General features: G+C 41.6%; 1 protein-coding gene and 1 long non-coding RNA gene across 9 annotated transcripts in view; one reads left to right on the forward strand and one right to left on the reverse strand.

Moving 5' to 3' along the window:
- SLC22A16 (solute carrier family 22 member 16) overlaps positions 1-20797 on the reverse strand; it is a 37537-nt gene extending 16740 nt beyond the window's left edge. For 3 of the 4 annotated variants that reach the window (XR_006168346.1, XM_042815972.1, XM_042815989.1), the window contains exons 1-2: positions 20712-20797; positions 1672-2148 (exon numbers count right to left, since the gene is read on the reverse strand). Coding sequence is in view for 3 of the 4 variants with exons in the window: in XM_042815972.1 (XP_042671906.1) it covers positions 1672-2148; positions 20712-20761 (527 nt within the window). In the remaining variant the exon portion in view is untranslated. Of the gene's footprint in view, positions 1-1671; positions 2149-3198; positions 3533-20711 lie in introns of those variants that run through there. The other variant, XM_042815982.1, reaches the window with a different exon arrangement.
- LOC122158933 lies at positions 6557-19035 on the forward strand. Of its 5 annotated transcripts, XR_006168359.1 has the most exons (5): positions 6557-6832; positions 7325-7425; positions 13546-13705; positions 15787-15821; positions 16508-19035. It is a non-coding gene; the product is annotated as an uncharacterized LOC122158933 (long non-coding RNA). The 5 variants fall into 5 exon arrangements; XR_006168355.1 differs by having other exon boundaries at positions 15787-19035; XR_006168360.1 differs by lacking the exons at positions 15787-15821; positions 16508-19035 and adding an exon at positions 14934-15780.
- Positions 20798-24129: the final 3332 nt, after the last annotated feature.

The following is a 24129-nucleotide window of genomic DNA, read 5'->3' on the forward strand; positions in this document are numbered from 1 at the left end:
CTTTTTCAGATATTCATTTGCAAACAACAACACCTCATAGCTCTTTCCAGCACCCTCTTTATTTGGTCTTTCACCATCTTTCACCAGCCCTGACCAGGAAGATGTGTGAGGAAGGAGTCATTACACACATCTGGTTTTTGACCCTTGCCAGAAGAGCTCCCAGTGGGTCCCAGCTGGCTCTTCTGTTGGGAAATCTGTTAATTGGGAATGGGAGGAACCCACAAACTTATTTCTCACCAGCCAGAATGTGTCAGAAAATAATAACTTTCAGCTGTAAAATCCATAGTTGTAAATCTGCAACTCAGGATGTATTATCTCAACTGACTGTTCATGGCTTAAATTAATTGAAATGAGAACAATATGAACCTAGCTTCATAAATCATGTCTGGGTATTAATTAATAAAGCAATGGCTTATTAAAGAGACACAGAACAAATGTTGGTATTATATTCTGGCTTTGTATTAAATGAGGTTTTACAAAGCCTTGAACTGAGAAGAAAGATTGATTCCATGTGTTCCAGAAGACAAACTAAAGGAAGATCATCTTTTGGCATTCCCACATTGCCAGACCAAAATGCTGTACTAATGAAGGAAAACCAGAGAACAACGTGCTTGGCCTCCTTTTGCTCCTCATAGTGTTTGCTGTGGAACATATCTTCACCCTCCACCTAACAAACAAGCTCCTCTAGAGAAAGAGATGCATAACACTAAAGGAGTCTTCAAATCAAAATACAAGTATATAAACTGTTCAGGACAGTACAGTGTAGCTTAGGAAACTAAATGTCATATGAGGAGACAGGCACTAGGCATCTAGGCATCCTGGATCTCACTGCCACTTCTGAGACTATCTGTGAAGCTGGCTCTCAGTGCATGATCTCAGAAAACAGCAGGGGAGGCAGAGCCATAGGGGCCAAATGAAGGACAGCCTTGGCACAGTGGTCACAGGAATGCTCTGGTGGGGGCCCTGAGCTTGCTTTGGTTTTCCTTTGGTTCAGGCAGAGCTCTGGTCATGCTGGTAAGTAGGTGGAACCACAGCAAAGCACAGCAGTGACCCTTTTTACTTCTGTCTGGACGAACCTTCAGGAGGCAGAAGTTTAATCTCACCTTTCAGGCAAAGAATGCAATCAGGCAGCAAGGAAAAAAAAAATGGGCTTGCTCAATCCCTCAAAGCCTTTGCATCAGTCCCAGAGAGCTGTATTTGTGGCAAAGGTCAGGTCATTTTTTGTTTCAAAATACATGGGTTTTAATCCTCCTGTAGTCCTCAAGCAGTTCAGCATATCCAGAGAGAAACAAACGCTATCATGAGGAATCTCTCCTCGTGGAAAACAAGAACACTTACTCCCAGGTTTTACTTTTGATATTTTTACCATTCCTCTTAAAAAAAAAAAAAAAGTAAGTCTTTGGACAAAATGCTAGCTGCACAGTGCAATTTGAGGGACCAAGCCTAGAGCAATGGATAATATAAAGTAGGAAATAAATTCCAAAAGCAAATGATTAGCAAAGACACTGGAAAATTAATACTTGCTATATGAACAAGAAACTGAGTTTCTTTTTCTGAATAAACAACATTGAAACCTGACTTTGTACACAACGAATGAAAACAACAGAACAGGTACACAAGCACAGAGTTACTGCAGTCTGAATGTACAATGCTCAGAGGATGACACTTTACCTGTCAGCAATGTCACCAAAAATCACCGCTCCAACCAAGACTCCAAGCATGAACGTAGGCTGGATTAATTTTGCCAGCCATTCTCGGTCACAGACCAGATCCCACTGCGTAACAACAGTGCTCTTCCATTTTGTATCGTCATAAAGAAATCCATCAGAACAAGAAAATATGGACTTGTTGCCTTTATATTCATACTCTAGGTCAAAACTGACTTCTCGTTTGGACTTGCTGCATTGATTAAGTTCCCAGATTTCTCCATTTTCCAGCTGGGCTACAATGTAATTTTCTGTTGATGTCCACGTTGTCCAGATGTCCTCTAGACTTGCTTTAGAGGAGTTGTAGAAGAGAACGCTACTCACATTTCCAGGGATCCCACATACAAAGTTAGGTGTAACAGCCATGAACACAGATGCTAAGTAATGGATGCCACATGACATAGCTTGAAAGACAGATGCAAAATACACACATGCTTGAAATCTGCAAAGGGAAGTAAAAACGGTTTACTGAAGGAAAGCTTTTTATAGACACAAAACCATCAACACAATTATTTTGCTAGGATCAGTCCAGTGATTGCGGCAAAGTTGTAAATGGAAGCATTATCTATTTCCAGTGGTTTGTTCTGTAGCATGGCTTCAAGATAAGCTAGGCCTTGCAAGAAACAATGATAAGAAAAGAAGCAGTCTGTCCTCTGGAAATACCAGATAACTCTTTTGTCAAAAAGCCAATACTGCTCTTAGCTATGTGTATGACTGCACAGAGAAGACCATTTAAAAAGAATCAATTCTGAGCTTCAGTGTGAAGTTGGAAGCAACCTCCCAGCTCCAACCCCATCAAAATCTCCGAAAAGATGACCTGAGGTTACAAGAATGGTCAGAGAAACCAGAATGTTGCAATCTCGGCTCCTCAGGGATAGAGATATGCATGTCAAATAGCACAAAGCAAACACATTATGCCCTTCATTTCTCTTAATTGTATCCATTTACCTCTACTCCATCTATCTTCTACCTTGCTTTGTCATCTCAGAAAGATGAAGAGATAATACATGTAGGTGTGTAGAGGAAGAATCTGAAGGGTGAAAAGCTTTGTAAAAGAACATAGCTGTAAATCTGGGGGGGGTCTGGCTTCAGCAGTGTGCAGTTATGTATAAAGATGGTATCGTAAAACAAACATAGTAAAAGAATGTTTTATGTATAGCCTGAAGTTTGTCACTTTAACAGCTTTTAAAATATGCTTGAGATGCAAGCAAGTCTCTGTGTATAAAATGCACACATATTCTGAATGTCAAAAGACTTGCAGTAAACTATTATCACTCACTGCAAATTCTAGGAGATTCTCACAGTCTAAACATAAGGAATCTCTTCCTCTAATAACTATTAAAATTATGCACAGAATTAGTAAAACATTTGCTCAGGGAAAACAAAACAAAACAAAATGTTATGGCTTTGGTTTCTCCTTTCACTTTTTATTTACTGGAAATCAACCAGTTGCACAAATTTGAAGAAGCGTTGGGTGAGTTTCTACACATACATCCTTAATGCAGCATACGCTGGATCTGGATAGCAGGAAACAAAGAAGAGCTCTTTAAAACATGGTCAGAGGCCGTCTCTGCTGAAGTTATGCCTAAAAAACAACTGCCTTGAAATGTCACGTGCCTGTAACAAACACAAATTCCAGATCACCCCCTACTAACGTGAATGCAATCTAGCCTTGAATTCTTCTGATAAGGTTTACAACACAACCTAGCCTAGGACTTTTAATCATCTATCATCACAATTTCTAATGAATTTCTAAACAACGCAGAGCCAAAGTAATTAAATACATTGTGCTGTGTTCAGTGTCCAATTAATCTTTCCAATGGAAAAGTTCTGTTGTGTAGTCTAACTCCTCTCACCATCCCCATCTCTCAGAATCACTAGATGGCTGAGGCTGACAGAGACCTCTGGGTCCATCTGGCACAACCCCTGCTCCAGCAGGGACACCCAGAGCAGGTTTTTCAAAAGCAGGCTTTTGAAGATCTCCAAGGAGAAGACTCCACAGCCTCTCTGGGAAGATCTGTCACCCGTACAGCACAGCAGTGCTGCCTGCTCTTCAGACAGAACCTCCTGTGTTCCAGTTTGTGCCTATTGCCTCTGGTGCCGGCACTGGACACTATTGCAAAGAGCACAGTTCCACCTTCTTTGCACTGTATTTGTATGCATTTTTGTTTGTATGCATATAGCTCTACAGATTTTTCCACAGCAGTCTGAGGAGAGGGCCGGATGGCTAAGTTCACAGTGGCAGCTCAGTAAGCTGGGCTCCACTTCCCTCTTGAAGACTCTCACAAATGTTGTGCTCTTTCCCATCAGACAGTGTGAGAGAGACGGTCAAGAGAAACTGGACATAACCAGAGCAACCCTTAAACCTATCAATCCTCTGTCAGTACAGCTTCTGGAGAACTAGATAGCTACCCATAAGCAAGAGTGAAACTGCTCCGAAAGGCTTTTGAACAATATTGAACTACCCAAAAAACAAAGGTTATCCTTTGTCCCCCTGTTAATACAGAGAAATATGGTTAGTAATATTTATTAATTTATCTTCTTCAGTGCTATTTTAACTGCAACTGTTCTCAACAAAAGAGAAAAGCTATTTTTAAAAATAGCAGAGCAAGAGCTAATTCAGAAACTTGGGCTACTGTTGCAGGATGCAAAATGGGATGACATCAGAACTAGATGACCTCTAGCAGATCAGCAAATTAAAGCCCTAGAAGCAATGCAACTACATCTTCCACTAGCTAATAAAGAGTGGCATACCTAGAACCAGGATGCCCAGTATGTGCAATATCTGTCATTACACATGAAGAAATTGTAGTGTCAGACAGCCCAGTTGTTATTTCCCAGACACAGGTAAAACAAAATAAATTCAGACTCCCATACATTCATCTTGAGCTTCCTAATTAGCTCTTCCAGCATAGAAAACATCAAGTTCATCACCTCTCTTCTAGAGCCCGTAAAAGTGAGAAAGAAAAAGACATTTATGCTCTTTCTTGTTGGAGAGCTTTGAAGGAAGACAAAAGCCTGTTGAATATAGGCTGAGAAGATGGCAGGAACAAATGCACTGTATTATTTCTGTAAAACCTAAATCCCAAGAGCATAACCAGGGCTGTAATTTTGATCAGTCCTAGCTAATCTCTGCACTAACTTCACCCTTGAGAGTTTCACCGTATATCTTCCTGAACACCTTTTATGATTGCACTTCAATAACCATTTTGACAGACTGCTCCACTGTCAAAGCATTCTGTTGGAAAATTCCTCATTAAATCTAATCTCCATGTCCCCTTTTTTAATGTGAGATTATTAGCCGCTTATGAAACATCCTTGTGCAACCTTGAATAAATCTTCCTTGTCTTTTATCATTTTTTCATAGAGAATTATCAGATTTCCCCTCTGGTTGCTTTGTAAGACTAAGCAAGTTACAATCCCTTACCCCTTCCTCATTTTTCCACTGTGTCCTACTGAACAGTGTCCACCTTTACAAAAAGCAATAAAGGATTTATTTTACAGAAATATCTGTGCCATGCAACATTTCTCCCATCTTTCAAGGGCTTAACTTAAAACTAGATGTAACTGGTTCTTGTAAAAATGTTCTTCAGTTTTCAGTGTTACAAAAATCTTATTCAGTTCCAACAAAGAAATCTGCTCTGCAATGTAATTTTTTTTCTTACCTCATTTGTAGCACCTATGCTAAGCAAACACTAAAAGTAAAATAGAATTCCAGAGGGGTGGTAACAGACATAATGTATGCCATTTCTAACTAGTGTGTGAAAAGTGTGTTTTTACAATAAGTAGTCATGCTGTTGCTGAATCCTGAAGGATGGACCGCACTGCAGTTTTTAACCTCTCTCAGCTGAATAAAAAAGCCAAGGAGCAGGCAGAGGAAGCGGGAATATGAGAGAATACAGCTGGATGTGAAGCTACAGACGTGTCTGGCAGCACCAGTGGCTGAAGGCAACCCACAGCCCTGCCTCCGCGCTGAGTGGCTGCTTTTCTGTCTGTAAAAGCTCCCTACTGTTCTCTCCAGTAAAATTCCACAATGGGCTGGCTAGGGCTCACTCTGAAAATATGTACAACCCCAAAACCTGAAAGCTCACCTTTGCTGTGAAGGCAAAATTCATGGCTGACTACAGTAGTGTATTGATGGCATCTTCTCTGCCAATGCCAGATTGAAACACTCAACCCTGTGAACTGGTGAGTTTCTCCTGTGGATACCAGGAGCTTTGTTTCTAGAAAGCCTGAATGCACAGAGGTCAGGAAATTGGATAACTCGCATAGTCACCAAAAAGGAGTTAATTAGGCCATCAGTGACAATACATAGAAAGCATGAAAAGTATGTAAGGAGGATGATACGTGGGATGGAAAAGTACTATAGACACATTGAACTTCTCTTGCCAGGGCAGCTGCAGATTGACAAAAGACAGAGAAAGCCATGGGCCCAGTCACGTGTGGTAGACAGAGGTTTGCTAAAACAGCAGACAGTGCTGAGCAAGGGGGCACACAGAGATGCTCCCTGCTCCATTGCTAGCCAGGCCCACTCCTTCTGAACAACTGGGTGTCCTAGGACACATCACTGCTCTTCCCAGCCTTAAAATCCTGGGTCTGTATTTTGGCCCACACTCAGGCAGCATCTCTTCTTTGTGGGAGGACGGCCCGCAGCCTGGGGGCCCTGGGCATTCCGTGCAGCAAGCTGTGCTGGGGCAGGAGGTGACAGCAGAACCCCTGCACTTTGCTGACCCTGGTTAAAGTCTATGCTGTCTTTGCTGTCTGCTGTGAATGATTAACTCTTTCCCTAATTCTTGAGTTAAGAACACTGGACAGATAAGAAACTCGTCTATTAATAAGCTTAAATCTCTCAACCGCAGGCTCATGTAATGTAATCCTTTTAGCAAGCTTACCAACTCCATTTTAAAAGTTAATTTCCCTGACATAAGAGATACTGCTGCTCACGCACTGAAACGTTAAGAAAATAGAACTGCAGCAGCAATAAATACAACCAGCATTCACCAAAAGAAGGCAAAGCTTCTCTCAGCAAAGTCTGTCATCTGTTTTCCTCTACTGAACTCAAAAAAGGCAGTCGCTGGAAAGGATATTTTATATGCCTGTTACCTTCACATACACATATGGATTAGGTAAAGTATATTGTTGCAAGGAATACTTTATGTGGGTTTTTTTTTATTTAAAAATTTTATTTTTTATTTTTAAGATCTGTGAACATGAAGACTGTCCTAAAAACTACAATAATCTCTGGCTTTTCACAGTATTTTTCCGTCTCTTCAGTGACTTGCCACAGGAGATAATTATTTGGCAAGTACATTTTGTCACTCTTGCCAGGAGTGTCAAATATAGAAGTCAAGAAGACTTTGTAGGTTACTGCTCCAGTGCAGAGGCACTTAATGAATGCCAGAAGTCAAATGAGCATAAAACTGTCTTCATAAAAGCTTGAGCAAGACACAGCATGAAAATGTGCCAGTCCTTCTTAAAGTATTTTGTGAAATTTCTCCCCGGTTATTCTTTTTTTAAGTTTGCAGCTTACAGTAAAAATAGAACACCTTCATATTTTCTGATCCGTCTGCATAAGTTTTATGACCTAAGAAAAGCAAATTTTAATATCATAATTTCAGTTCCTGAATTGAAGAAACACTAAGGATAATGAACTAAATCCCAGACCACTGTCACTGTGGCTATCATCTCATGACACAACATACCCTGTGGCACTGTCCTGGTAAGTTATTTCTTCCCTTCTCCTTTCCCACAGTTTATTTATTCCCTCAGACATAGCGATCCCCTGAGAATCTCCTCAGTTGTGATGGTACTTTTTATGCGGACCAGCTGCAAATTTTATCTGGGAAACTGATCTAACTTGGAAAAAAAAAGATGTCAAAAGAGACAATTTTAAAAAACAAACAAGCCAGATCAGTTGTTTGATCTAATCTCCACTGCATCCACACAAGCACTCAGTAGCAGCCTAATTGCAGGGTGGTTCATCTGGGAGGCAATATCTGAAGTAGACACTGCCACGTGTCAGCTAGAGGGCAAGTCCTTACCTCAGAGAACTTTTACTATTGCCAGTTATTGCAGTGCACACCTGAGACAAAATGTGTTGTTAGACAATAATTCAAAATGTGTTTTTTGACAATTTTATGTAACACAAAATATTTTCCAGACAAAACTTGTTTTCTTGTCTATCCATCAAAGAGAGGAGAAGGGGAATTGATGGCAAATCTATTAGATGCTCCTTAAAAGCTAGTATAATACTTTAAAAAACCTTCCACTGGAGGATAGAGTCACACGGTTGATCTATGATTAGCAAACACTTGCACTATTCTACAGGATTTACGAGAACTATTTTTACTGTCTGCATTTTCAACCACCCTGTTAGCAAACCAGAGCAAAGACAGAAAACACAGCATGTTGCTGTTGTGCAGTATACACTCAACAGCATGGCTTCAGTGAAATGAAACTGCCAGATACTTACCGTTTCTAAAAGAATTTGTGTTTAGTGACTATTTACAGTTCTGAATCCCACTTCTTGTTTTTTTTTTTTTTTTTAATGTGAGAAAAGCCATTCAGCATTCTTCCCACTCTAAATCAACAAGCTGTGATTACTTACATTTACACATTTACTTTTTTATAGGAGCTCAATGAGACACAGAAGTATTTTTGCTATGATACAGAGGTGCAGATTTGGAATCAGTCTTAAATATACAACAGACCTAGCCTTGCTTGCCTTACAGAGACAAAAGTTTGGGTGTTTTAAACTATGCAAATGATAGTCCCAGCACACATCAGCAGGAGGGTCGTTTCCAGAATCTGTACTCAGGAGGAGAAGACACTGTGTTGAATGCAGTTAAATGTACCAACAATACAGGTACAATACAGGTTTCTTATTCCAACAGGAATAAGAAAGCCTCCATCATTGTGACAATATGCACTGTGCAGCAACATGCATTCACTGAACCAAAAATCATTCTTTCAGTATTTTAAAACCGATCTTGTGAAGGATTCCACTTCTATCATTTCATTATGGATCTGCATCTGAGCATCAGAAGAGCAAACTCAGTCAAAGTAAACGAATTCCAGCTTTAGTTATATAAGAAAACATTTTCCATCTACACTAGCAACCTTTTCTACTATAATTTTATCTACATGCATCATTTTAACATTACCTCGAAGAGTCATTAAAAAGACACTGTTGTCAGCTACCATAAAAAGTGTTACATGAGATATATCTCCAGTACTGCAAGAAGAATATCATTAATTGTTTTATTATCTTTTGGAAATGGTTATCTTTTGCTGCAACTATGGCAGGTCCTTTGTATTGCAGTGTCTATGTAAATAACTTTTGACATGAGCACCAGGACAGGAAGAAAACTCTCCTTAAATTAAAGCAAATAACAAAAGTTTTGTCTGTAAATTCCAGTGTAATTAAATTAATTTAATTTTATATATCCTGGGAAATGAGTAAAGGTATGGTTAAAAATAATAATAATAATAATGCTGGAAAAAAAAGATACTTTCTACTCAAAATCTTTAATCTTTTCCAATAAGAGGAAGTGAACTTTCTCTTTTTGCCATATTACAAACATATTGCTAGTATTTGTTTTCCTTTTCGACTGCAGCAAGCAAATGTCAATCATGAGAAGATTCCGTAATTACTAACTGCCATTTTTTTTTTGCCTCTCTTGAACTCTCCACCTAACTTTGGTTTTATATGTTTTTCTATATATCTCTAAGTCTGAAATTTAAGGAAAATCAAAGCTGCTTTCTGTTGCTTTGTATTGCATTACTCGATTTTGGTTAACTGAATGTATTCTGTTATTAATTACACAATACTCAAAAATGTATTAGGAACTGCTATTCATTATAATCCCCTTTTTTGTTCAGACACTTTTAATACTCTTACAGCGACATGTTTACCTTCTCCCTGTAGAGTTTAGTTACAACTGTATTGAACTTCTGAACATCCCTATAACCTTACACATCATGAAGAGCAACCAACTCCTGACCATCCTTTCTAATACCAAGACATGACAGCGTAGGTATAAGACACAAACCCATTCTGTTTCCTGGGCAGGGATTCCATGTTTCACTGCCTACATCCAGAACTGCTCCTGCAGCTTTCATGAACCCACAGTTGCTGAGATATAAAACACTCAAAGGCCAGCATGTTTCCTATTTTACAAAATAATTAAGCCTTACTGCTGTAATAGTTAAAAGGAACTGTGTTTTCCAATCCCTATTCATAACAATGCCTAAGAAAATTTAGACAGCTCATTTTCAGTCCTGAATTCTTTTTTTCTATTTTTTTTTTTTTTTGGTCATGCCACATATTGTTAACCAATACAGATTGGTTCTAGATGAGAAATCTAATTGTTCCCCACTAGGAAAATGTTTATAAAACTTCTCATTCTTCATTGAGTTTCAGAAGACCTCCTGTGAAAAACTATAACAAGTAAGACTAACAAATTCAAGCACACTGGATGACTCTTCAATAACATGTCTTCTAAAATCTGAGACAAAGTCAATATAAACATCATGGAAAAGCAACTCAATTTCAGCCAGAGATTCTCTGCTGAAAAAAAAAGTTACAATTCCCCATGCATATTCATGCAGATTTGATGACATGCACTGTGTGGTATGGTCTATGTATCGTTCCTTATTTATCTATTCTCTTGGCTCTTCTGAGGCCACGTGGTCTGTCCCACCGATATTCTGTCTCCTTAGCCAGTTTAGTATCCCTAATTGGCTGTATTCTCCAAGACATGGCAAGTTATCTCTACACCAACATTTAAGAAGATTACTGAGCACAAGAAGACTTTTAGCTTCTTCTGCAGGTTCCCAACCCACCTTTCCTCCAAACTGCCCCTCTTTATTACAAATATATAACCTACTCTGGATAGAAGTGCTCAGTTACTTCTCCTTCAGTGGTGAATCAGCCTCACAGGACCTTCCCAAATGAATGCAGAGCTTTTCAGTTCGTTTTGCATTGCTTAGCAGCCTGGCCATGATCCTCTGTCCAGTTTTTATTTAAACTTCTTCCAGTTTTCACTGTTGGATCCTGATTCTGTTAACCTAACTGATTTCAGGGGACAAGAAAATATTTCTGTGTTCTCTCCTCTAAGAAGAACTGTGGAAACATAGAATAGCTTGGATTAGAAGGGATTTTAAAGATCATCTAATTCTACCCCCTGCACGGGCAGGGCTGCCATTCACCAGCTTAGGCTGCCCAGGACTCCATCCAACCTGGCCTTGAGTGCCTCCAGGGGTGGGGCATCCGTAGCTTCTCTGGGCAGCTATGTCAGTGCCTCACCACTTCTGAGTGAAAATTTTCCCCCTAACATCTAATCAAAATCTCTTCTCCTTTAGTTTAAAACCATTCCCCTTTGTCCTATTACTATCAGATTGCATAAAATGTTGGTCTCCCTTCAAGTACTGGAAGGATGCAGTGAGTTATCCCCAGAGCCTTCTCTTGTCCAGGTTAAACAAGCCCAGCTACCTCAGCCTTTCTTCATAGAAGAGGTGCTCCTACTCTCTTGGTCACCTTCATGGCCCTCCTCTTGACTCCAAAAGTTCCACATCTTTCTTGTACTGTGGCGCCCAGGTCTGAATGCAGTGCTCCAGATGGGGCCTCAGGAAGGCAGAGCAGAGAGGGATAATCACCTCGCTCTCCCTGCTAGCCACACCTCTTTTGATGCAGTCCAGGATACTGCTGACCATCAGGGCTGCAAGTACATCTTGCTGGCTCATGTCAAGCTTTTCATCCAACAGATTCTTCAGGCCATTCTCTGCAGGGCTGCTCTCAATGATTTCTTCTCCCCTATCTGGGATCTCCCAGATCACGACAGCTTGCACTCGGCGTCATTTATCTCATTAGGTTCATGTGGGCCCTTTTCTCAACCTTCTCCAGGTCCCTTTGGATGGCATCCCTCCCATTTTATCAACTGCACCACTCAGTTTAGTTTCATCAGCAAACTTGCTGAGAGCACACTCAATCCCACTGCCATTGACAAAGATGAAAATGAAGACCCAAGACTGAAACTGGGACTGAAGACTGGGAGAAACCATTCATGACTGGTCTCCACACAGACAATGAACTGTTGACCACAACCCACTGGCTGCAACAACCAACCAATTCTTTTTCCACAAAACAGTCTTCCTTTCAAATTCATATGTCTCTAAGTTAGAGATAGGGATGAAGGCAAGAGTTCATGCAATAGGCCTTGAGCAAGTCCAGGTAGATGACATTAGTTGCCCTTGCTTTGCCCACCAATGTCATCACTCCATCATAGAAGGCCACCAGAGGAAAATTACACATTGTTGAGCACATACATTAGATGAAACATCAAGAATCAATTTAATCGATCTTGGGTATTTAAAATACTGCCTTTCATTTTAATTAGACAAAGAGCTTATTTACAACCTGGCCATTTATCTATTCCATCACCAACAAACAAGAGTTATTTTACATTGTTCTTGATTTCCTAGTGAAAAGCAGACACCTTTCAATTTCTTGTCATAATCTAAATTAAAAACAAAGAAATACAAACCACATATTTTACTTTTGTCACTCTTCCAAGGTCACAAATGCACTTTAATACCTTCCTAACATGTTCTGTAATGTTCTTTTACCTTGTTATCCTTTCACAGCAGTGTCAGGTGTGTTCTTGAGTCTTTATCTTACGGTACAAAGGAATGAACTAGAACACTGCTGTTTTCTAACCTTACATACGTTTTTGCAAGAAATGCAGAGTGTTCCATTCTCCACAAGAATACAACAAAAAAAACTGGATTCTGCTCAGACCTGCCAGGTTTCTTCTTCACAGATCTATTTTTGTACTATCTGCACCCATTGTAAATGGATAAGAGACAGAACAAAGATCAGCTACCTTGAACTACTAAGGACTACAGCTTTGCAAGGAGCCTAAGAAGCAAGTGTCAGTGATAGGAGGTTCCAATTGCTCTAACCCTGGACCAAACAAGAACTCTCTCTCAGAAGGGTGGAGTTGAAAGAAGTTTCTTGCCATTTCCCATCTCTCCTGATATAAACCAGATCCAAAGATCCAAACACCAAAAAATATCCAAATAGCAATTTCTTTTGGAGTCTGAGACACAAAGAGCTATTTAAGTGAAATGTGGTCTCATCAGTATAATTTCACTGTAAATTCAGTAGTTTCATGGCAGAATATGCTTTTGAATATTGCTTATTTATTACTGCTTATTTTTCACCTCTCATACTTGACTTTCTCTCCAGACGGACATTCAAATGAAATGTAATGTTACAGATATTTATTTATAGAGCAAAGGCTATCTGAACAGTACATCAATAGTATCATTTTCTGATTTTTCACCAAGAACAAAAAGATCTATGCCTGCAATTTAGAGGCTAGAAAACCCACATACTTTTGCCTACTGTGTTTCCAGAACAGCTTTGATTCCTTCTCTCTGATCTTAATGTTGGCATTTCAAATTCTGGCCTTATTAGAATTGCTTGTATTCAAGGAACTGACAACAAGTATTGCTGATGGAAAGCTATCGAGGTATCAAGCATTGCAGCGGTAGTGCTGCTACATATTTGACAATCTTTCTTATGTTTGACATAGAGCAGAGTGGTGCAAACACTATGTTACCTGCTTTGTGTTGATTTGATAGAAAGATACTGGCTAGTCCTGTGACACAGAAAGTATGTTGCCAGAAGTATCTCCCACATCCCAACCTTCTAGCTAAGCCTTAACTAGTTGAATAAGTTAGACTTTGGATGTATACCATACATTTGGAGGCAATGTATTGTGTATGGTACGCATCCATACCCATTTATACTTATCTAGATTCCCTTTTCACTCAGTGCAGAAGCACAGACAAATATAGAAGCCTCATTCATCCGGTTCAGAAGCACTCACTGAAAATAAGTCAGATGAATCACAACTTTAAAGAGCCTCATTATCTTTGCTAACAAGGTGACTAAGGAAGATGTTTGAAGTTTGTACTACATGCCTGTAATGCTGGTGAGCTCATCTTTATTTCTTTATTTTATTTACACTATTGAGCCTTGATTTGGACAGCTAACTTCTTCCTCACAGAGCTAACACAGACAGGATGGATGGATCAAATGGGTAAGCAGAGCCTTCCAAATCTTTTTCACAGTTTAGACAGGAGAAGAGGTTGCTGAGATGGTACTGTGCTCCATCCAAGTGTGATGCTGAATACTTTTCATAAAGCAGTATAGATCATATTTTTTATAGACCAGTTTCCTGAGCGTTCTTTCTGGTATTTGTATTCTTCTTCCTGCCTTATCAGCCCTTTCTATCTACTCTCCAAGCTGTGTCCTTTATTCCCATCTCAGCACTGGTGAGGCAGCACCTCCGATGCCAGACAACTGTAATGCCTCCAAATAATGGGAAGAGGAATCCCAGCTTCTCCTCTTAGTGAAAACGTTGTCTTGAGGAAAGAGCTCAGTCTCCGATCCAACCAATGGCTCATCTAGATTCCTGAAATCACCTTTCATTTCACATGAACTTCAGAGAACATCTGGTTTGAGTGAGCTGAGCAGTACAGTTGGGCTATCAGTGTATGATACTAAAGCATATATTAGCTTTCTAGGCAATTTCAGTATTTTTCAAAGAAATGGGATTCCTTCCCAAGTTATATGCACTGTCAGATCCGCCATTATGAGCACTTGTAAGTCTCTGTCCTGTACAGTTTGTCATCACACTGTTTCTAATCTTGGTCTTTGAAATGGAGACCTCAGTTGAAATTTTTTATGTATCGCTAATTTTTCTCAAGCAACCTGAAATAAATTGTCAGCTATGCACATATTTCAGTTCTGCTCTTGTTGCGTATGGCAGCATGTTAGCACAGAAATTTTTATAGCATGTGCTGAACGTTTCTGGGACCTTCAAAGAATTCCTTAAATTTAATACTATATTGTACTTGAATCATTTCACCTCCTGCAATATACTGGCCAAGCTTCTCATGAGCAAGTCCATTTTATAAAACATTTCCTTCCAACTTGGGGGAACTTTTGTACTGTAGAATATCATGACCATCATGAAAAAATTATTCACAGAGCTTTCATAGAAGCAACAGAGCTTTCACAGCAGCGATATACCAGGCACCAAAATCACAGGCAACACACTTGGTAACACACACTGTTACAATCTGCTTACTCCCTCCAGAAGCAGGTGGGGAGAAGTTGCCAGCACATTCTGATGCAATGCAATCTTGTCTGTGCAGATCCTGCGCTAGGATGCCTCCAGCATGATCTGGATCCCAGCAACTACAGCGAGTACCTCTTGCAGACAGCACTGCTAGTGCATCAACCCCATAATCCAGGGGCACTTGCCAATGTCCACCTTTGGTTCTGAGCCCTGAAGATATTTCTACTTTTGCCTGGTCAGGCATAGATAATAAGAGCTTTGTTGAAGCTACTAGAGTCTGCTCTGTGAAAACACATGGCTTGTCTCACTTCTCCGAGGCTATTATGATGCCATTCCACCAGTGGGATCAAGTGCCTTTTACAGAATATCAGGATACTCAAAAAAAAAAAAAAAAAAAAAAAGCAATTATTCCTAAAATGCAGCTAGGATGCAGCTAGGTCCACTTATTTTAGCCCGTGGGCACCTGAGATAAACATAGGCTGATTCAGACATAATATAGTACAGTTATAAAGCTGAAGAATATTTCTCAAGCATTCCTGCCAAACACCACCTCTGACTAGGAGCCAAAGGAGGACTTAGATTTGAGATTCTTCTCTCTGGCACATTCCAGTAAATGCAAACAGCTGTCCACAAACACATTTTCAAAACTGAATGAAGACACATTGCTATAAACTTGTCCATTGTATAAAATAGCTAGCATGCATCCAGCTAGCAATCTCAAAACCACAGTATTTTGCTCATTTTTGCAAAATGTAAAATTTTAAACAGTAATTCATTTTATTTTGTTTACAAATGTTAATTTTGTGTAGGATGTACTAACCAGTAATTATATTAGTATTTCTGAAAATGCTTGTAATGTTTCTGTTTTTAAAGTAAAGCCTAATCATGTGTGCAAATGCTGAACATGATTACCTGCTTTTCCATTCTAGCGTGGAAAAGAAAACCACAACTTTTTCCATATCCAGTAAGTACATTTGCTTGAAAAGTCTTTTTCTTTTGGGGAAGAATCACTCAAGACATTGGTAAAACATGAGTTTGAAAAAACATTGCTTGAAAGTATTCTTATTATCTCTTTAATGAAAAGGAATGGATGAGCATTTACTTTGAGATACTTGGGATTCTTCGTTATTTGATACATATCCAATAATTTCTGGAAAATTCCTGAAAGTATCATGTATGTATCACAATTTGCAGAAGATGTAATTAGATCTCAAGAGAAGCTGCAAGCTATGAAACAAGAGAGATAATAAATGAATGAAAATAGGAGCCTGGAAAAGTTGTGAGACATGAAAAGAAGACGGATGGTTTGGTGCAGGCCTTAGAAATGAAACAAGAGTCATAGAATGTAGGGAGAAGAGAAATGGTCTTAGCATTGAGTGTTCAAATACTGCTTTTATGGTACTGAGAGGCAGGGATTGCACTGCAAATATCTACTGAAGGAACCTCTCCTAACATGAAGTCTGCTTTTTTACAAGCTAAGTATAGTCTCCATTCTATTTGTGGCCCCTAGCAAAGTGTTGGGGCACTTAACAGAAAGCACTAAGACTGCTGAAAAATGTGATAATCTCTCGTGGAGCCCAAGTCTGGGTGCAAGAGGTGAGTGTCCTGCCCCAGCAGGCACTCTGTCCTGACTCTCTCCTCTTCCCATAGGCCACTGCTAATCCTGGTCAGGGCTGTTTCTGAAATCCCAACTGGAGCAGACCCATTCACCAGGTGACAAGCTTGTGTAAGGCAACTACGGGAAGACGTTTAAACCCAAATCAATACATAAACATTTCAATAAAGATAAAAAACAGTCATTGCCAATTTGTTAAACAGTCCAACAGTTAGTACAATACTTCACTTATAAAACTATTTGAAAATCTGTCTATTTTCATTTGGTTAAAAAAAAAAAAAGAACAAAAGCAAATGCAAACCAAACCCAGATGCAAATGCAAGGATAGTTTAAAAGAACAATCTTTTACAAGAATCTAGAAATATTTCATGACAAAACCTGGAAATAGTGTGACACTCAACTGTCTGTCTACTGACAGTTTCCACCACCAACATTTAGACAAAATATAAGCCAAGATCTAAAAACTGTAAATCATGGAGAAAGCTCTATGTACCACGCAGACTGCACCTTATAGCTCCTGGATGTGCCACTGGGAAATCAACTCCTCACTCTCATCCACACTAACAGTAAGAGGCACTCCATTTTTCTCAAGACACAGAACTGTACAATCACCATGACTGGAAATGATTATCTAGTCCAAACGTCCACCTACCACCAATTTTTCCCCACTAAACCATGTCCCTTAGTACAAGGTCTAAACACTTCTCAAACACCTCCAGGGAGTGTGAGTCAACCATTTTCCTGGCCAGGCTGTTAAAATACCTCACCACTCTACTGGGGAACAAATTTTTCCTAATACCCAACCTGAACCTCCTCTGGTGCAACTTGTCCTATTGCAGTTACCTGGGAGAAGAGGCCAACCCTACTCGCCACAATCTCCTTTCTGAGAATTGTAGAGAGTTGTAAGGTCTGCCCTGAGATTCCTCCAGACTAAACAATCCCAATTCCCACAGCTGCTCCTCATAAGACTTGAGTTCCAGACCCCTCACCAGCCTTACTGTCCTCCTCTGGACACGCTCCGGGGCCTCTGTCTTATTACACTATTCCCCATTCAACACTTTGTGATGGTGTAGATCAGAGGTGCAAAACACACTCAACCAGGTAAGTTAGGTCTGTGTCCTGCTGGTAGACTAAAATAATCAAGCTTCCCAAAAGAGCTGCTAGGGCACAGCGAGCTGCATCACCAGCCTTGGGCCTGCCACTCATCTCTTCTCTTTCCCTGCACTTGGGTTTTGCACTCAGAGTGGCTGGGCAGAGAGGGAGAACCCATAGTGACTGACTGTCAGAAACTGCTGCATGACAGAATGATGCAGTTCAGTGCAGGTAAATTGGGAGCTTTAAGGTAGCCCATTAGAGATAAGACCTTCTGAGGCATACAGGTGGATTTTTTTTTGTTAACCTTTACAATAGCAAGCAGTGATCTTATACACCAGAAATAGCTTTCTTGAACTGATGGGCCAGGGATGCTACTCACTCCCAAATTCAAAAACAAGGTTTGCCTCTGTGAGCAGAACCCAGAACTGCCCCACATCAGACCAGAGCCAGCTCCAGCTGCTCCAAAAGCGAACTGCTGCTGCCAGAGCTGAGCTGTGAATGATGCTGGGTGCAGCTCTGGGAGAGCAGACCGAAAACAAGGAAAAACTGCAGTGCAACAGCAGCTGGGAGAGACGAGTGAGATGCGTGACATGAGCAACCCTGCAGGTACCAAGGTAAGCGTAGAAGAAGGGTGGGAGATGTTCTAGGTGTGGAGCAGAAGTTCCAGTAGCCCAGGAGAGTCCTGTGGAGATGCAGGCCTTACTCATGCACCTGATGAGCACCACAGAAAGTATATCTCCAGGTCTAGCCACGAAGGAGCCCATAGTGGACTAGGCAGAGAGGACCATAAAGGAGCAGCAGGGACAAAGCATTACAGACCAATCACTGCCCCCATTCCCTGTTCCTCTGTGTCCATCAGGGGGACGAGGCAGAAGATTTGGGCACGAAGTTGAGGCTGAGAAGTAGGGGGTGGATTGGAGGAAGGTGTTTTAAGCTTTGTTTCTCATTATGCTACTCTATTTTTAATTGCAACAAATTAAATTAATCTTCCCCAAGCAGCATCTGTTTTGCCTGTGCAGCCATCAGTGAGTGATATCCCTGCCTTTATCTCAGCCCAGCGGCTGAGATCTCATCTTCTCCCTGCGCCTTGCTGTGCAGAGGGAACAAGAGAGCAGCTTGGTGGGCACCTGGCAGCCAGCCAAGGTCAACCCACCACGGAGGCTCAAAGTCTGCCTTTAGAAGCAAAGGAAAGAACAACCGACACGTTTTTATGGCTGCTCATGCACGTCTCAAGAGTCCGCTGAGAACTACAGCATCACCAGTGAGACTTCCAAAGGAGTGTCCAATGGAAAACAAAATATTGACAGCACGTGTGTGGATGTCAATTCTGCAAAGCTATCTTAAAGTGAAAGTTTTATGCGTTCTGTGTGAATCATTATATACGTAATATATTTTATAGTACAGCGTATTATACATAGCAGATATATCATGCATCCTCTCTCCAGAAATATATATACATGCATACAAACAGCTGGCCATTCTTTACTTCATCTGTCAGAGTGTAAGATAATCGGAACAGTCCCCAAGTACTAACAGTTGTACTTGCACTGCTAAGTCTGGTTGTGGCAGACCTAGTAAATCCATTCACAATGCATAGTTTCTATGGGCCCTGTAGGAATTTCATGAACCTAAGAAATTAGTATCTGTCAGTATCACAATGATGGACACAGACTTATCAGAACTTATTTTAGAATTATAATTAAGCATATACGTAGCAGACAACTTTTTACGGGTAATATGTTTATTTACCATGTGCATTCCAGCAGCCTGCAGGTCACCAAAAAGCTCTAAACCCGAGACAACTCCTATGAACAGCATCTCATATAATCTGGCCTCCAGATTATTCTCACTTTAATTGCAAAAAGTATATGAAAACTTTCACTGAAGTACCGATAAATGTTCTCAGCTAGGAAAACTACTTCATTAATTTCAGTACTCAGTGTCAAATGCTCATTTTTCACAAAACAGCGCAAGGCAAAAGAGTGACAGCAACAGCAAAATAATCTGTTTGCTAGGAATTCCCTCCTAGTACACACAGAACAAAATATTTTTGTTGCTGGCCCAGAACTGATAATGAATAAGATATTGTCCAGATGGATATGCATGTCAGTTACAACCTGGCAGATTTCATTGTAAGCAAACATCCCAGTTCAGCAAAGAAATAGCCTTTCCATACTCAACAACTGCAGCAGTTCTCAATACTTTGCTTGCTATGGACACTGGGATTGGAATCCAGTCGTGGTGCTTCCTTCCTGGAGATACTCAAGGCCTTAGGTTTGATGGGGCTTTGATCAACCTGATCTAATGGGAGATTTCCTTGTCGGAGGGGTTGGAAAAGATGATCTCTGAGGTTTCTTCCAACACAAATCACTGTATGATTCTGTGATCTTTTAAGGTCTCTTCCAACCTAAGTCACTCTAAGATTCTATGATTAAGAGTATGTCCCGCCGTGCAGTGTAGCTGTGTACTTTTACCATTAAATGGAGCTCCAGGGATATGCTCAGAACGTGCCAGTGGGAGAAGCACTGTGGTTAGCCCACCAGTGACTGAGCTAGAAAGCACAAAGCTGTGATCCAATACATCAACTTGTACCCAAATGTGACACAAGGGTCTGTCCTGGACACCTACTCTGAGCAGTATGCACCTGCAAAACCCCCACATGGATTTGTGCACAAAGAGAGCTCACAACAGAACATGCCAAGAGGATGTGCACCTTTCCATCATACAAGTCCTAAAGTTCCATTTCCTCACCCACCATCTCTGCTCCATTCCACGTGTAACCAGAGGCTCACCCCCACAGAGGCACACCAGCCACACACACAGCCGCGCACCTCATCTTACCAACCACGGGCGCTCAGTCACACCCCACATAGAACAGCTGTCCTGTGCATCACGCCGCTGATCATAGGAACTCTTTGGCCATCGACACACACGCATACGCTCATACCCACGCATCGCGATACGGCCAATATCAGCAAAGCCGCCGAGCAACACTCGTGCTCACACCCTAGAGGTGCGGTGTGAGCGGTGCCCCAGAGAAGCCCGTGCTACACGCGGTGCTGCGTGCACGTGCGATGCGCTGCGCTGCGCACTGTCACCCTCCGTGTGTGCGTGTGTCCGGACGGGACGCAGCCGCCCCACTACCTGCCGAAGTGACCCAGGGAGTCGAAGAGCTGCTCGGAGCCGGGAGCCATGGCGGGGCCGCAGCCTCAGTGCCGCTGTCCCGGCGCTGCGGGGAAGAGCCACCGGCCCGGCCCGGCTCCCCGCCCCCTGCGGCCCGCCCCGCCCCGTCCCGCGGCCCGGGGCTCCCCGCGGGGGCCGTTCCGAGGGCAGGCCCCGGACGTGGTCCTGCGGGGTTCGGAGAGGCGTGCCTGAGGGACTGCGGGCCGGGAAGCGGAGAAGCGGCCCTGACAGTTCGGCAACATGCGGGTGGTCGCGGTCTCGGTACTGCTGCGGTGGGGACGGTTCCGTCCCTCACCCGGACCTGAGAACATTCACATCCCTCACTCAGACCGTCCGCCTCAGATCCAGCTCTTCCTTCAGGGCTGGGCTCTGCCAGTCCCATCAGGCAGCTTTTTTTTTTTTCTTTTTTTTCCTTTTTTTCACTTCATCCCCCCCTCATCTCCAAATTAAATTATGTGCTTCATTCCTCCTGTGGCAATCAATAACGATCTGCTATTTCAGGCTCCAGTGTGTTTTGTACAGATATTTTCAGTTAAAAGAGGGGATACGTTTTTTCCCCACAGGACATTATCTACATGCTATCAAGAGTTACTTCTGGTTGCCTTATGATCTGCCCTGTTGTTGGAATACATTATGTTGTAATGAGTTATATGATTATTTTTTCCCCCAAAAGTATGGCACATAATGCAAAATAGTATTATTCACTGAACGTAAAATATGCAACATGTCCCATACAGCATCATTCACTAGTACACTAACTTATAATTAAGCCTTAATTATATTTGGACCTAATATTCTGCCTTCCCTAGAGCAGGACAAGATCACAGAATTATAGAATCATAGAATTATAGAAGCACAGAATGCCTTGGGTTAGAAGGGACCTGCTGTGGGCAGGGCTGCCATCCCCCAGTTCAGCTGCCCAGGCTCCCATCCAACCTGGTCTTGAGCACCTCCAGTGATAGGACACCACAGCTTCTCTAGGCAGCCTGTGCCTGTGGCTCACCACCATGGAGTAAATAATTTCCTCCTGATAACTAATCTAAATCTCCTCTCCTTTAGTTTAAAACCATTCCCCCTTGCCCTATCACCATCTGCCCATGCAAAAAGTTGATTTCCCTACTGTTTATAATTTCCCTTTAAATATTTAAAGGCCATGATGAGGTCTCTCCAAAGCCTTCTCCAGACTGAACAAGCCCTGCTACCTCAGCCTGTCTCCACAGGAGAGGTGCTCCAGCCATTTCACCACCCTTGTAGCCCTCCCCTATACCCTCTCCAAAAGCTCAACATCTTTCCTGTACTGGGGGCCCCAGACCTGGACACAGTACTCCACCTCACAAGGGCAAAGTAGAGGGATACAATCACCTCCCTCTCCCTGCTGGCCACCCCTTTTTTGAAGCAGTCAAGGGTATTGTTGGCCTTCAGGGCTGCAAGCACACACTGCTCACTCATGATAAGTTTCTTTCATCTAATAGGACCTCCAAGTCCTTTTCTGCATGACTACTGTGAAGGATTTTTTCTCCCAATCTTTATATATATCCAGGATTGCCCTGAGACAAGTAAAACATTTTGCACTGGACTTTGTTGAACCTCATTCGTTTTACATGGGACACCTTTCAGGTTTGTCCAGGTCCCACTAGGTGGCATCCCTTCCTTCCATTGCATCAATTGCACACCTTAGCTTGGATGAGATAACCCATCTAAAGCTGCTGGAGAATGAGCAGGACAGATGACAGCAGAAGACCTTAGTGCTGTACAAACACGCTTCAGCCACCCAGTCACTCCTGTGTGACAATTAGGAAAGGTACAGAGAAGAACTATGGTGGGTACAACCCTCAGGTTTAAGATTTCCCTCCTCCTCCTCCAAGTCTGAAGGTGTCCTTGCACAGTATGGGGAGATCATAGAACCACAGAATCATTTGAGTTGGAAGGGGCCCTTAAAGGCCATCTAGTCCTCCCCTGAAACAAACAGGGACATCCACAGCTACATCAGTGTGCTCAGAGCCCCATCCAGCCTGACCTTGAAGTGTCCAAGGATGGGGCATCCATCACCTCGCTGGGCAACCTGTTCTAGTGCCTCATCACCCTTAGTGTAAAAAACTTCCTTACATCCAATCCTTACCTCCCTTCTTTTAGTTTGAAACAATTTTCCCCTTGTTCTAACACAAACAGGCTTTGCTAAAGAGTCTGATCCCTTCTTTCTTATAGCCCCCCTTTAGTATCTAAAGGAGATACTAAAAAGCTATTATCAGCTCTCCCCAGACATGGAGATAGACCAGATCCACTCTAAAGCCTCCTTCCACCCCAAACCATACTGCAGTGCTGCAATTGCTGGAAGGCACATTTCCAGCAGGTTGCATGAAATAACCTCTGGAGATTTTCTATTAATCCACTGAAGTCAACCTTCCTTTTCAAAATGTGATCCAAACACTTCTAACAGTACCTTCCCTGCTGGCCTACCCACTTTTGCAGGGAGATGTGTCTTTAAGAGGCTCTGGCATCAACTGAGTGCACAACTGCACCTCTGTGCAGATGTTCGTGCAGTGCAGTGACAATCTGTTCCAGCACAGACCTGGAAAAAGCAGATGTTTGTCAGACTTCTTGGTCATGAGCAAACAGCACATTGCACTGCAAGGAATCTAAGGATCAGGTCCAGCAAAGGATTCCTCCTCGCAGCTACTGCAGTGCTACACCCATCTCATGCTCCTTCGGAAGGCTTTACTCTGAGAAAGCTCTACAGCTATCTGTCCACATCTGCATTGGATTTTTTTAACACAAAGTCCGAGGTTTGTTTTTGTTACTTTCTTGGGGTATGTGAAGTCTAAGGGACTTGTTTTCTTTTTTCTTTTTTCTTTTCTTTTTTTTTTGTTTTTTTTTTTTAGATGTACACCACGTGATTTTTCCCTTAAAATATCAGCATTCATTTGAATCAACCTTGTTTTTTTCTGAAGCATATTTTTTCCTGTTGAAATGCTTGAAGATAGCACTGGTACATTCACAAAGCATTTATTTTTCCCAAGAGCCACTCTAGTTTAAATAGTTGTTTACAAAAACAAACAGCAACAAATAGTAAACACTCTGTCTACGTAATGCCTTCCTGCTTCTCTGCCTGTTTTTAGTGTCTTGCTCCTACACCAAGTAAACTCATTAGGTTTCTACAGCATAATGGTATCAGGAAGATCTATTTTTGGTGTAAACATCAAGCAGGAAATAGCTAAGTCCCTTTCAGTACCATTTTTTAAATCTGAAACGATCCACAGTTGTCACTTTGTGGAATCTCTCATAGACATTCTTGCACACATTTCTCTCTATATCTGCATTTCAGATAATATGACTTTATGGAGGGAGACTGACTTTTTTTGTGGACTAATAGCAATAGGAT

This window comes from Centrocercus urophasianus, unplaced genomic scaffold (assembly GCF_019232065.1).
Source record: "Centrocercus urophasianus isolate 14NV4802_14NV808 unplaced genomic scaffold, USGS_Curo_1.0 seq_10, whole genome shotgun sequence".
Classification (NCBI taxonomy): domain Eukaryota; kingdom Metazoa; phylum Chordata; class Aves; order Galliformes; family Phasianidae; genus Centrocercus; species Centrocercus urophasianus.